The sequence below is a fragment of the Camelus ferus genome, chromosome 16 (genome assembly GCF_009834535.1).
Source record: "Camelus ferus isolate YT-003-E chromosome 16, BCGSAC_Cfer_1.0, whole genome shotgun sequence".
Classification (NCBI taxonomy): Eukaryota; Metazoa; Chordata; class Mammalia; order Artiodactyla; family Camelidae; genus Camelus; species Camelus ferus.
Genome location: NC_045711.1, coordinates 47,118,561 through 47,133,497, shown reverse-complemented (window position 1 = coordinate 47,133,497; position 14,937 = coordinate 47,118,561). Strand labels below are relative to the sequence as shown.

At 45.5% G+C, this 14,937-nt stretch overlaps 1 protein-coding gene across 4 annotated transcripts; it reads left to right on the top strand.

The window, feature by feature from the left end:
- Nucleotides 1-5,593: 5,593 nt before the first annotated feature.
- Nucleotides 5,594-14,205, top strand: SNX11 (sorting nexin 11). 4 transcript variants are annotated; one of them, XM_014552094.2, is made up of 8 exons: nt 5,596-5,803; nt 7,868-7,927; nt 8,892-8,946; nt 9,383-9,469; nt 9,731-9,831; nt 11,091-11,186; nt 11,414-11,629; nt 12,387-14,205. In XM_014552094.2, the coding sequence occupies exons 3-8, from the start codon at nt 8,905-8,907 to the stop codon at nt 12,658-12,660; spliced, it is 816 nt and encodes a 271-aa protein (XP_014407580.2). In that variant the 5' UTR covers nt 5,596-5,803; nt 7,868-7,927; nt 8,892-8,904; the 3' UTR covers nt 12,661-14,205. The 4 variants fall into 4 exon arrangements, with proteins under 4 accessions (XP_006176463.2, XP_014407581.2, XP_032313734.1 ...); XM_006176401.3 differs by lacking the exon at nt 7,868-7,927 and having other exon boundaries at nt 5,594-5,803; XM_014552095.2 differs by lacking the exon at nt 9,383-9,469 and having other exon boundaries at nt 5,594-5,803.
- The last annotated feature ends 732 nt before the right edge of the window (nt 14,206-14,937 follow it).

The window sequence follows — 14,937 nt, the reverse complement described above, 5'->3', positions numbered from 1 at the left end:
GTCCACCGCACTCCACCCCCCCCCCCCCCAGAATGCATTTATGTAACAGTTTTGCTGAGCCAGGTACTGTGCAGGGGTTCTGGAGAATTGCCATGTAAGAAACCCGTCCCAGCAATATCATAATAGAGTTTTGCTAAAAAGGCTGTAAGAGCAGAGACGAGGGTGGTTCTTCCTGAGACATTATTGGGTTGAATGTCTAGGAAGAAGCAAAAATTTACCCACTCACTCCCTCCTGAAGTGTCCTATTATGTTTTTTAATAACTTTAATGATGAGACAACTAGTTGTCATAATGTTAGCTACTCTTTGCCCCAGTGCTAGGAATTTTGAGTCCTTGATTAATCTTATTTAATCCTTACAACTCTGGGAGGTAGAATTGCTATTTCCATTTTGCAGAAAAGGCTCAGAGGCTGCATAACCTGTCCAAAGGCATTCGGCAAGAAAGTGGTGGAATCAAGATCTGACGTTATTTCTAACTCCAAAACCATATTCCTGCCTGCATAAAATGCTGCCATCCCCAATTCCTCACATTGAGCTGGATTCTGCTTCTCCATGTAAATGCCACCTATTCCCCTACTTATGGCTTCTGCAGCAGCACAGTTCTCTTTCTGTTAACCTAATTCCTCTTTCATATCGTCCTTCTAGTATCGAAATTCAGCCTTCATGTTCCCTAAGGTCTCTCTTTTCTAAGCTAAATGTCACCATTTTCTTAAACAGTACATCAGAGCACAAGTTTCAGATTTAGCCCATCCATGTTAAATTCTGCCTCTAATGTGCATATTTCAAGGCAGAGGGAGCCAACACGGCCCTGTTGCTTTACACCATTCTTGAATTAAGGGAGTCAAAAGTCACCTCTTTTTAGGTAGCAGAGCACCACCGGTTTATGCTAATCTGCAATCAACTAGGAGCTCACTTGTTAATCATCTATTCTGGAATTCTGCCAGGATGGTTGTCAAACTCTCAAGCCTAAAATCGCTGCATTAACAACATCTTTTTTGAAAGTCTTTTGGGGTTAAATGGGTTTCGTTCTTGTCTCTTCCCGTAAGAATGATGACATTTCATGTAGTTCATACCTTCAGGGGTTCTTTTCTTTCTAAGGATAATGGCAACTCAATCATAATCATCTTACTCAAGACAACATTTGAAGTGACACTGCCTCATGCCCAACAGGAAATGTGTCTGTCACACGAAGCTTCCAAAATCACAAGGAATATGGCGAAAGGAGGAAGTGTGATGTTGCAAAAAAGAACAAGGACTTGGTATCAGGCTGAACTGGATCCAATTCTCTATTATTTGCCTGCTGTGTAACTTTGGACAAGCTGCTTAACTTCACTGAGCCTCAGCTTCCTTGAAAATCTAAAAGATGAAAATATTATTTAAGACCTACCTTGCAGCATTTCTGTAGGATTAACAGTAATGTGTAAAGGGGATGGCACCTTGCTGACACTCAGTAAACAGTAGTTATGTTAAGTACAGTAGATAGCTGCTTCTGAGACGTGATTTAAGCAGCAGAAGTAGAGGACTTTTAAAATATTTTCCTCTGCATTGTCTGAAATTCTTTGTTTCATTTCCCCCAATTTAAAAAGTTGTGGTAAAATATATAAAACAAAAAATTTACCATCGTAACCATTTTAAGTGTACATTCATAGTTGTACGTCCATCACCACCATCCATCTCCATAACTTTTCTCATCTTGTGAAACTGAAACTATACCCATTAAAGAATAGCTCCCTATTCCTTCCTTTCCCCAGGCCCTGGCAATCACCATTCTACTTTCTGTCTCTACAATTTTGACTATTCTAAATACTCATATAAATGGAATCATACAGTATTTGTCTTTTTGCGAGTGGCCTATTTCATTTAGCATAATGTTCTCAAGGTTCATAGGGACATATGGTGTAGCATATGTCAAAATTTCCTTCCCTTTTAAGGCTGAAGAATATCCCATTTTTTTGTATATATCACAATTTGCTTATCCATTCATCTGTTGTTAGACACTTGGGTTGCTTTCACGTTTTAGCTATTGTGAATAATGCTGCTAAAAACATGGATGTACAAATAATCTCTTTGAGACCCTGCTTTCAATTCTTTTGGTTATATTCCCAGCAGTGGAATTGCTGGATCATATGGTAATTCTATTTTTAGTTTTTCTTTTTTTTTAGGAAATCCACACTGTTTTCCAGTGGCTCTATCATTTTACATCCCCACCAACAGTGCACAAGGGTTCCAGTTTCTCCACACCTTCACGTTTGTTGTCTTCTGGGTTTTTGTTTTGTTTTTTGGGTTTTTTTCTTTTTTTGATAGTAGTCGTCCTAATGGGTGTGAGATTCTTTGTTTCATTTTGACTACTACTTGAAATTCTATTGTTAAAGATTTTTATTCATTTGGGGTTAACAAGTATTCTCTTTTAAAAGGCAAATATACTTGAGAGCTACCTGTCTCTCTTACCTCCCCAGGTCAGTCTGATTCTCACATGACTTCCTGGTAGTAACTGGACTCTAATTAAAACCTATACCCCTCAAATCATGCACCCAGAGCCCTGACATTGATCGGTATTTTTTCTCAAGTGAAGAGATCACTGCTTGGAGTGCTGTGATTTGCTAGCGTTTCAGGTACAGTACGGATTGGCCCCATCACCAAATGTTAGAAATTATTGTTGAAAAAATAAGCTAGAGATGGGGTACTGCCTGTTTGTGAAACCTGTATTACATTAAAATTATTTAATGGAGGGGAGGGTATAGCTCAAGTGGTAGAGCGCATGTTTAGCATGCAGGAGCTCCTGGGTTCAATCCCCAGTACCTTTAAAAATAAAGAAATAAATAAACCTAATTACATTCCCTCCCCCCTCAAAAAAAAAAAAACCCATATAAATAAATCACTCTTCAAAAAATATTTTAAAAATTACTTAATGAACTTATATAAAAACACTTATTGAGTAATATGTTGGGTAGTGAGGCTAAGCCCTTATATTTCTTAGGATATAAGCTCCAACAGTTCAGGGTATTTTTCTGTTTAACTCACTGCTTTACTTTTTTTTTTTTTTTTTTTTTTCTTGGCGGCTTAGGTGTATTTTATTGGTTTTCTCACTGCTTTACTTTTAACATCTAAAACAGTGCCTAAACCATAGAAAGGGCTCAGTAAGTATTTGTTGAATGAGAGGATACATTCTACAGATATAACCTATGGTTCTCCAAGTGTAGTCCACAGACTCTGGGAGTGCCTGGGATGCTTTCAGGGAGTCTGCATGGTCAAGACTATTTTCATAATAATACTAAGACATTATTTGCTCTTTTTCACTGTGTTGGTCTTTTCACTGATGGTACAAAAGTGGATAAAACTGCTGGCATCGTAGCATGAATCAAGGCAGTGTGGCACCACCTTGTACCAGATTTGTATTCTTCATTGTCACACCTATGCAGTAAAAGAATTAAGAAGCCACTTTCACTTAAGAGTATCCTTGATAAAGCAGTACCAATGATTAATTTTATGAATCTCTCTCCTAGAGTATACGTGTTTTTAATGTTCTATGTGCTGAAATGGAAGATGTACACAAAGCATTTCTGCTGCTTACTGAAGTACAGGATTGTGCAATTGTTTGAGATGTGTGAGCTGAACTAGCTGCTTTTTTTCATAGAATACCATTTTTATTTGAAAGAATGACTGACAGAAAAACTGGGTATTCAGACTTGGATATTTGAATGAAATGAGCCTGCCACTTCAAGGAAAATCACTGAAGGGAAGTATTTCTGCCAATGATAACATTTGAGCTTTCAGGCAAAAATTATAATTTTGGAAAGGGGAAATTTCACAAATCTGAAGTTTGTGAAGGGGAGCAGAATGTGCCACCCCAAAATATGCTAATTTGGCACGTGGATTATTTGAGCTAAAGGTAATAACACCCAACAGACTCAGGACAAATTTTCACCTCTCCCAAACTACCTAAAAGAATTTAGTTAGGGGGCCTGTAGCAAAAAGCTATTGCCAGAGATAACTTTTTTATCTGAAAGATCTGTCACCGTGGCTGGGCAAACTTCTAATAACCAAACATATGCTCTTCTCGTTCAGTGAATTGCCCTCGCAGCTTTGAAGCCCAGGCCCCTATCCCATTCTTCAGCTCAGGATGGCATGTATGTCTCAATTGCCTTATATGGGTCTCATTTTTAGGGGGCTCCCCTAAGTATAAAATTGGTTTTTCTCCTGTTAGTTTGTCTTACGTCTCAGTTTAATTAGTAGACCAGCCAAAGAACCAGAGGGAAGAAGGGAAAGTTTTCTGCCCCTACATGAAAATGTGGTATCCACCAGTAAGCTTAGCTTCATAAGACTGATGAGATCAGTGATGATTTTAATATATGTGATTTTAAAAATATTGAATAATAAAATGCACCCACATTTGGAAGATCTGTGTAACTCAGGAAACCAATATTTTCCAAATGGTTTCAGATTTCCCACTGCAACTAACCTTTAAGAAACTACCTAATTTGTTGAGTTTTCCTAGTATCAAAGATTATCCACAACTATCTGAGAAGGTTTAAAATACTCCTCCCTTTTCCACCTATGTATCTGTGTGACAACGTACTTTCTTCATTTCCTAGTCCAAAACAACAGCACAACAGAGAGAATGGGGAAGCAAATATCAGAATCCCAGCTGTTTTCTATTAAGCCAAACATGAAAGATATTTGCAAAATTGTAATATAATGCTACTCTACTTAGCAATTTTTGTTTTGGAAAGTGTATTTATATTTCATAAAATATATTAACATGTAATGGTTTATTATTATTGTTTTAGGTGAATAAAAATTTTAAGAAATTTTAATTGTAATATCTGATCTGGTGACTATAGCACATAAACCAAAGCTCTTTGGGTTCCTTAATCATTTGTAAGAATGTGAAGGGATCCTGAGAGCAACAGTTTGAGAAAAGCTGCTTTGAGGTACGTGCACCTTACCTTATGAGGATCTCTACCTTACAGAAGAGGAAACAAAGATTTAAGACCATTTTAAGGCCGACATGGTCAGTGTAGTACTGGGTAGGTATTGTACTCAGGTCATCTAACTCCAGAGCTTGCATCTGTTACCTTAACTTTTTCTTTGATATTACGTTTACTAAAATTATCTTTATGCAGGTAGTTAACAGATACTTAAATAATGTTAAAGAAAAAAAAAAAAAAGCCCTCATCAACAGATTTTTCTTTATTGCTAACTAGCTGCACGATCCTTCCTTCGGCTTGTTTCCCAAGTGGAACTGGTGTGTGCTCGCCCGTCCCAGTTCGCTCGGACCATCTAGTTTTCCAATCTGACTTGGCATCGGCTTGATAATTCCGCTGGGGAGCTGCAACCTACGAGGCTCAAATGGGAACTCTCTCTGGACTTAGCGAGCCCCCAGTGCTCAAGATCTCGTACCTCTCCCTCGCACCTCTGGGCCCTCTTCCGGACCTTTAGGGACGCCCCTGGTCGCTGATTGGCTGGACCTGACAACGATGGGCGGGACGCGGCTCTGGATTGGACGTTAGAGGCCCTAGGCACCTCCCTCCGCCTGCGTGCACCCTGCAGCGCCCCTAGTGGCGGGGAATCCGGACTCCAGCCCGGGCCCGGGCAGGCCCGAACGAGCCGCCCGGGCTCGCGCCTGCCACTGAGAACCCCGGCCTGCGGGGGCGGGGTGTCCTGGGCACCCAGGATTGGTGTGTCAGCAGCCTTCTCCCGTCGTGCACCGGGGCATCGGCCGCTCACCCGGAAGGAGAAGCCCAGGCTCTGACTACATGGTGGGGCGCTGGCGGTGTCTCTGTGGGCAGTGGGCGCTGCTCTCAGGTGAGAGGACGTGGGCGGGGCCGCGGGGAGTGGGTGCTCTCAGGTGAGGGCCGCGGGCTTGAGCCGCAGCAGCGGCGCTTGGGCTGGGACCTTGCTTGACATCCTAGGGAAGGAGCAGTCTCACCTCCCGGGATGAAGGCGGGTGCTTGCTCGGCATCCAAGGAAGGAAACTTGGCTTTCCCATTTATTTTTAAAGTATAAAGTAGCTTTCCTTCCCACTACCCAAGCTTAGTCGGCAAATGAGAGTAAGGACTATATGGACCTTTTTGCTCCTAGGTTTTTTAAGAATGCAGGGGGAGTGGCTGGAGTAAAAGAGTTTGGGGACATTTCTTCAAACGCTAGGACTAGGAGTAATGGCAAGTATTTTACGGGGACACAGGAGGCACTTGCGCTAGATTGTGGTCGCCTTTCTATTCTTAACTTCCATATGGAAAGAGTGGCGAGTTACAAGTAAACAAAAGGATGGAGCAGAGCTGCTTGATTGAGAACAGGTAGAGCTTGGTCAGACGGGAGCTGCTTCTACCAGCTGTAGGTGTTTAGGAAGGAGAGCTTATTGAGTTGCCATCTGTAGAATGGCGAAGAATGAGTAAGAAGGGATGGGAGTCTCGGTGGCTCTATATACTTTTATCATCTCATTTGTTTTTTAATGTATCTTAAGTATTTTGAATGAGAGGGGAAATGGTGGCGCTAAAGCCTTGGATTGTTACCTTGAATTGTTAAGACTTTCGATTGTTATGACATTCTTTTACAAGGAATCTACTTTGTAAACAGCAAACAACTGGGTTTTCCCTGGAGATATGCTGCTGGTACATGTGGAGAAAAAAACTTCAGATGTGATTAAAAGGGCCCAGGAAATGTAGCTAGTGCTGAATGAGTTGCATAAGTAGCTGAGAGGGTCACTGACTCTGTCCTTATTTGGATGACACATGGATCCATCTCCCAGATTATATAGAGAGCTAAAATTAAGAACTTCCTCCTTCCCCTCCAAGGGCAGAAAGGCGCTTCAAATGAGGAGAGGCATCTACAGGGAGGAAGCTGATGGAGAATAATAGTTGCTAGAAATTATTACTTGAAGTCTAGGTTTTTGTGTTTGTTCCAGTGTTTTAAAGGAAACTCTAAATGAAACTTTCTTAGAGGCCTTTAGATGTAAATTATTCAGTATTTTGGGTGTCCTAGGATTTTTTTTCAAAGCCAGTTTATAGCTATTTGTTTGTAAGTGGTATGAGCTTCAAAGGAGAGAGGAACTCGCCCTCGGACGTGGTGCAGAGCCCGCGACTGATGAGCATTTAGTTACTAAATTATGGTCCTGAATTTGGCAGACCTTTCAAGGCACAGGAGATGTGAGAGCTCCACTGAGAGTGTGGATGACGATGATTTCCTTGTCATCATCTTTCCTGTCATTACTTTTGTGAAAAGACACTTTAGTGTATTTAACTCTCTGCTCCTGTGCTGGCAGTTTACCAAATGCCTGAAAATAGAAAAAAAAAAATCCTGTTTTAATCCAGAGTGGTTAATTTGCTCACAGTAAGTTGGCCTGCCTTGTTTTGTCACAGGCATTTGCCTGCTTACATCCAGGATGTTATACATTAGTTGTTACAGAATTGGAATTTCTTACCTTTCAGTTCAGGACCCCTTTGTGGTGGATGACTGCATCAGATGAAAAATCAAAATGTCAGCAAGAATACTGTTTAAGATGGTATTGCAATCACAAAAATCTCCAGTTTGCTAGACGGTGTAGTCTGACTTTGTCCTGTATCACGCAGCCTCGTCTCTGTGTGCGGTGTCTGTGCAGAGAGACCTTTTGGTATATTGGGAAGGACTGGGAAAGCTGTGTGCTCTTCTAATTTTGTGGTGTAAATGAGTTCCTCTTCTCTTGAAATGTTAGCCTTGTGTTAGTACAACATAAAATAGAAGGAAACTCATTACACGCTCTTCTAATGGTAAGGCAGAACTAATAAGAGAATGTGTTTAAAATTAATTGTGGGACTGTAAAAATGAGTGGGTGTGTGAATGGGCACGGGGTGGGAGGAGAGGGAGCGCTTAGAGATAGTCTTGTTTTCCCAGGAGCCAGCCTGGATCGTTTGTTGGCAGTACATATTGGCTGAAGTCAGTTTTCATTTCAAGGTAAATTGGAAAGGGAAATTAAAGCTTATTGTTCTGCACTTAGGAGAAGAGGGTGGAGGCAGCAGCCAGAGTGGATGCTGCTGGTGTGGTTCTAGGAGCAACAAGATTAGTGCTGTATTTTAACAGAAGGTGACATCATGGGCCCCTTTGGACTTGAATAACCCTGTGCTGCAGCCTTCATGATCCCCTTGTCGGAGTGGGCGATGTCGCTGCACATGTAAACTGCCACACTGGGGGAAATCAGTGGCTTAGGCTTTAATGAATCTTTGCAAAGGAGCGGAAAACATCCTGAGTCGACCTGTGCAGCTGTGGGGTGCTTGGGCAGAGGTACAAACTGGGTGGCATGTCGCAAGAGAGGAAATGATTAGACCCATTGGCTTGGGTTCCCGAGATCGGATTAGGTAAGGTCACAACTGGGCAGCCCACTCAGGTGCCCCTGGAACTCTCCAACTCTGAGGTTTACCTCCGAGGCAGTGACTGTGCTTAGCAAGACAAAGAGAGATTTAGGTGCACTGGTGTTTGTGGGGGCCTGGTTGTCTCTAAGCATCCAGGAGGGGGCGATGTGAGGCTCCCTGGCAGAGCTGTGCTGTGTGTGCCCATAGACACTGCCTGCCTGCAGTCCTCAGGAAGAAAGATTTTACAACCCAGACTGCCTGTTCTGGCTGCCTGAGGCGACACTGTGCAGACCTGAACGTGTTTTGCCCAGAGGTGGTCTGGTTCAGGGTCCCCGCTGCTGTGGTCTGAGAAGGGAGGCAAATCCCCCAGGGCTTTCAACTTTGCACTGAGCTTAGGTGGGGGAATTTTTTGCTTCCTCTTAAGTTTTACACAAGAACAAAAAAAGGTGCCTGGCTTTCCCCGGGGGGGGGGGGGGGGCGTGTCGATGACAGTTTCAGGGTTTTGCCCTGAGTGATAAGAGCAGAAGCATACTAACAGTGACGGCCCTGTGTCTTCTGTCCCTCCTCAGGTGTTCCCTTCCAATGGGCTTTTGGTGTAGGATGTTGGAGAACCAAGAGCAGGAGGTAAGCATGTGGTCACCAGGAACAGGTGGGTAAAAGTTTGAGGGGATTTGGGAGATTTGAATATTGCTTAGCAGTGTTCTTCTGACAGTAACACCCAGGTGGTTTTGATGAGCTCAAAGTAAAGCCAGAAGGAAATAGTAGAAAAGGTGTTACTGGGAAATGGGGTTCCATTTTCACTAACTTTTCCATTCGTTGGAATGTACTAGAATGTAAGCTTCATAAGGGCAAGGATTTTTGTCTCTTCATGTTCTACGCCAGGTGCCTTAGAACAGTGCCTGCCACCTAGAGGGTGGTCGGTAAATATTTGTTGAATTGAATGAATAAATGAACAAATGAACGAGAGTTGAGGCTGGGTGGAAAAGTCTGGCAACCTGTGTGTCAAAGCTGCCTTACCGTGGAGCTGAGCTGAAGCTGAAGGAGCGTTTCTTACCTCCAGGAGGTGATCACTGTGCGTGTTCAGGACCCCCGTGTGCAGAATGAGGGCTCCTGGAATTCATATGTGGATTATAAGATATTTCTTCACGTAAGTGCATCAAACTTCAGTATTGGGGTCAACGCCGTCCAGGGCTGAAGGCCAGTGCTGAGTCAACCTATTTGTGGATGTTTTGACAGAAGAAAAGGAGGAAGGAGAGGAAAGAGAGCCTGGAGTTGCCTTCAGGCTGCTTGGAGCCCCTGGTCAGGACTGTGGCTTGGTGGCTTGGGTCCTCAGCCAGAGTGACTGGGGGGAGTTCATGTGAACTTGGACTTTTTCCACTAAACCCTTTTCGTGTGCTTCTGCCTGTAGACCAACAGCAAGGCCTTTACTGCCAAGACGTCCTGTGTGCGTCGCCGCTACCGGGAGTTTGTGTGGCTGAGAAAGCAGCTGCAGAGAAATGCTGGTTTAGTGTGAGTTTGCTCTTGCTTCCTCCTTGGCTCCGACTCTGGCTTTTTAGGTGCTTACTTGGCAACTGGAATTGACGATGAAGAAAACTTGGCATGTACTAAGGAAATTCAGAAATGTGCTCTTAAATTATATTTTCAAGTCAGTGAAAAAAGTAAAGACAGAGGTCTTATGTCTGATATTTTGACCTAACAAAGCCAAACAAATAACAAAAATCTTTTTCTTGTTTTATATCATGGGACTAAACAAATGTACTGCTAGCTTTTTAAGTGTGCCTATTGCTGGTTGTCAGGAACTTTTTAGTGCCTGGACTATTTTGACAGGTGGTGTTCCTGTCCATTTGATATGTAAAAATTGTTTGTTTGTTTGTTTGTTTTTACTTTTTTGTGTGGGGACCTTTATCCAGAGATATGAGACTGAGAGCCTCAGGAAAACAGTGTTGTTCACTCCTCACTTACATCCTCCAAATAGTCCTAAAACCATGGAGACTGTTTAGAACACAACTCCACCACAGCGTGGGCACTCAACGCTCTGGTGACTGTTGATGACCAGGCCAGTTAGTTAACGTGTGGGACTGAGGAGGCCACTGTCATGAGTCAGGCCCTCATAAGCCAGTAGGCACTTCCTCTGAGCAGATCCTGCACCGTCCAGTCTGGCTTGTTGTTGTTAAAGCATGTGGCATGCATGCTTCATCGGAGAGGCTAGAGAGGCTTAAAGAGTTTGCGGATGATTTGCTGCAACTCAGCTACCTCTAGAAAATTCCAAGCATGTACCTTCTGGGATTGGAGAAGGTGGTCGTAATTTACACACAAGGACTCAACATTCTGCATGTCTCCATGTCCAAGTTTCTTCCTTTTAAAGTAATAGCTGATGGTGGGAGTGGGTTTTGTAACCAGTGTAGTTTAGCGGCATGCAGTTTTTAAGTCAGAGACTTGGCGTGGATACCAGCTCTGCTGCTTGCTATGCTGTGTGACTTTGGGAAATTTACTAAACTTGGGTTCTATTCCTTAACACTCAGATGGGGGCACTGATACCTTTCTTGTGGGGTTTTGGGGAGGATTAAATGAAGTGAGGTTTGTAAGCCAGCACGGTGCCTGACACGCAGCGTGCTGTCAGTCGGTGTGGGCCCCCTTCCCCTGCCACCTTATTAAGTGCTATTTGTATTGATTTGTGCCTCTTTTTAGGGAATTTGCTTGATCAGGGGCTGGAATGACTGTCTTGGATGATACGCTTAACTTGGGTGTTACATTATGTGATCTCACAGGCCTGTACCAGAACTTCCTGGGAAGTCAACCTTCTTTGGCAGCTCAGATGAGTTCATTGAGAAGCGGAGACAAGGTCTGCAGCACTTCCTCGAAAAGTGAGTGTGCTTGGCGGCCTGGCACTTGCCTCCTGGAGAGAGGGCGGGGTGTGGGGAGGTGCTGGGCCGGGCGGCCCCTGGAACACGGAGGCACGCACGTGTTAGGTGCTTTTGTCGCACCCTCATGCCTTCAGTGCTCACTCAGGCCAAAGCCCTTCAGAGGACAGAGCTGGGGAGAGCCACTGCTCAGAGTGATGCGCTGTGTTGCCCTATCTGTGTTTGCCCAGAGTCCTGCAGAGTGTGGTCCTCCTGTCAGACAGCCAGTTACACCTTTTCCTGCAAAGCCAGCTCTCGGTGCCTGAGATAGAAGCCTGTGTCCAGGGCCGAAGCCCCATGTCCGTTTCCGACGCCATTCTTCACTATGCTATGTCAAACTGTGGCTGGGCCCAGGAAGAGAGGCGGGGCTCTTCTCACCTGGCTAAAGGAGACCCCCCGCCTAAGAGGTAACTGCAGACTCTTTTCTGAAGCACCAGGGGCTGGGGATGCTGTGACCTGGGCCCATGAGGTATCCACTGGTAGAGAAAGTCATGTCACAGGGCTGGTAGCCTTTCAGAAGAGGCCCGTGCACATCCCATGTTCTCTCCCACGCCCAGGGTTCTGTGGGGGCTGGGGGCCCATCCCTGGGGAGCAGGCTCTCCTATTGGAACCTGGGGAGAAAGAACAGAAGGCTTTCTTATTTGTTTTGTTCTTTATCCACTACCCCTCACCCCCGTTTTCTTTAAAAAACAACTTTATTGAAATACAATTCACATACATAAAATTCACCCTTTTAGTGTACAGTTCAGTAGTTTTTAGTTTATTCACAAAGTTGTGCAGCCATCAGTCACCACAGTCAACTCTAGAACAATTTCATCACCCCAGAAGAAGTCGTGTACTCATCAGCAGTGACTCCCCATTTTCCCCGCCCCCCAGCCCTGGCCACCACTGTCTACTTTCTGTGTCTATGGATTCATCCATTCTGGACATTTCACACAGATGGAGTCCCATGATATGTGGTCTTTTGTGACTGGCTTCTCTCACTTAGCGCACTTCCACGGTGCATCCGCATTGTGTGTGTGTCAGCACTTTATTCCTTTCTATGGCTGAGTAATACTCTGCCATGTGGCTAGACCTCCTTTTGATGTCCATTCACTTGTGTTTGTCCTTTCATTTTTGTTCATCTGTTCATGCCCTTTGTTTCCCTTTCCCACTCTTTTCCAGTTGCTGCTTTCTTCCAAGATCAGGCAGGAGGAACTCTTCCTCACCGCCTCCTGGGGAAGAAAAGGACCACTTCGAGGTGTGGACTCCTGTTGTTGACTCTGAGGCGCCTTCCTTGGAGAGCCCCCCGCTCCCGCCGCCCTCCTCCCTGCCATGCTGTGGTTTTGCAAGACCTGATGAGGGAATCTCTGCTCCTCAGCCTGTGAGGAGGGCCGTGGGAGGCGACCATGCTGTGCCTTTGGACCCTGGTCAGTTGGAAATAGCTTTAGAAAAGTGAGCTCTGGTCAGAGCACTGGGTTGTGCTCTGAGGCGGACGAAGAAGACATGAGCAGGGAGACTTGCTCAGGTGGGGCCGGGCACAGGCAGGTGGTGGGGAGGCTGGGCTGCTTTGTGTCGTCCCATTGCCTCTGCTCGGGATTGGGCGCGTGGAGGGCGGTCACGACAACTCCTCAAGCTTCCTCCATAGGAATAGACACTGTGCGGATGCTTATAAGTTAAGCACAAGGCCCAGGGGTTGTTGGTTTTGAACTGAACTCCATATTTACTCTCCTGGAGCTGAATTTCTTTAGAGGTTTGTTAATGGGCCCAGGAGCACTGTCTCAGGTGACCGGTTTTGGGGATCTGTAGGTGGCAGGTTTTAAGCTGCCGTATTGAATATTGTTCCACCAGAAATGCTTGTGCACTGTATTCCCACTGGCTCTGTTTTTGCTGCAGCCCCTGGAGCACTTTGTTTCTGGGAGGCTGGCCCCTTGCCTACCTCCTTGCATGGCAGGGGGGTGAATATTTATTCTCCCACCTCCTTGCTTTCCCTCCACTAACATCACTGAACGGAACGGTGCTGTGAGGCCTGTCGCTGGGGTTTCCTGTGCATCCCAAGACCTCAGCCTGGCTGTGTGGGGCCTGAGACCCATGAAATAGCTCAAGGCCATCCATGAAAGACAAGGGGCCAGAGGAGAGGGAACGGCCCAGGGGGCTTTGTTTTGGAAAGGCTGCCCTGGGCTGTCACTGTCTCTCTGGTTATAAAGCAGAGACGTGACTGTCTTCTCTGCAGGGTTAGCATGGGCTCCTTTCTTTTTCGAATCCTTTTCTTCTCCCTTAGTAATAGCTCCCTGCCCCCAGGGCTTCAGCCACCACGGTGTCCCTCTGCTGTGATGCAGGGAGGCCGTATGTTCAATCCAGTGGCGTGCAGGGGCTTTGTTTCTGCCTGGAGAGAGGGCTCTGGGGATGGAGATGAGGAACAACACGCCTTCCTTCAGACAATGAGGCATTCTGCCCTCCTGCTGCCGTAATTCTCTCCACCGAGAGCCAGAGCTGCGAGGAGGTGAGTGCCACTGGCATTCTGCCTCGCTCTGCACTTGGGTTTGCGTGTGTGGTTCTTCTTCTCGCCCGCTCCCCCCTCTGGCCATCCCACCCTGTCCCCGGGCTCTTTTACTACCAGCCTATGCTGTGGGACTGTCATGGCATTTAGTTCAGAGTTGAGGGGCTTTGGCCTGAAATAAAATTCAAGTATTTAAGACTGTTGTGGCAATTGGTGTCTAACAAGCTGTAGCAGTGGAGGAGGGAGTGAGGGCTTCCATAAATCATGAGTTTATCAGCGTGGAAATAATGGTTCAGAACCGTGCGTGGCAGCTCTCCTGCATTGTGTGTGCAGCTCAAGTTCACCATTGGAGGAAGAATTGCCTTCCAAAGAGCTAGGATCCAGCTCTTCTCACAGTTCTGGGCACGAACCTTGTTAGGTGTAATTTACCTGATGCCGCTTCCATCCTCGCAGCCTGTCTGCGGTGCCAGGTGCTGAAAGAGAAATAAAGTTTGTCAACAGGCAGATGCAGAGTCCTGGCTGGGACGCATCTCTCTTTCCTGCCCGCCTCCCCTGGGTCTCTCCTTTATATGATGCAGCAGAGCAAGGCGAGGATAGAAAACCCACAGAGGCAAATCCAAAATGTCAAAAGAAGTTCATTTAAAAGGGGAAAAAAACTCCATACACAACCCTCACAAAAACCCGACAGATGCTAAGCTAATGGCATCCGCTCTGCCGATTGGTGGGGATGACTCATGAATATTAATGAGTCCAATGCTCCAAATGGTGCAGCTGTGAACCCAGCTGTGCCTGAAGCTCTCTGATCTCGAAACTTCCAGACAGGAGCCGGAGGTGGTCTGTGTCAATTCCCTACTCAGCCAAAAAACAGCAAGCTGGGTTGGCCTTCTTCTAGTTCGCTCCTTTCTTCCTGGAGTTGGTGCTCAGCAGCTCGTTCTGCCAGCAGGGTAGGCTGCTGGGACAGCAGGAGCCATTCAGAGACACGGATGCGATTTTTCTGACTGCCGGCTTTTTTAATGATCCATTAACAACCGTACATCCAACAGCACCTCAGTTAATCTAAGGCCAGGCACCATCCCCTCACTGTCTTGCGCAGAGTTGAGTGTAGGCCATGGAAGGAGATGTCCTGAGGGGAAGAGTTTTTCTAAGAACACAGGCCTGGAGTTACCAGAAAAATAAAGATGGATTTTCCTCTCCATTTAGGCAGTACCATCTGCTCACGTTTTGCTCTGTCCCTGT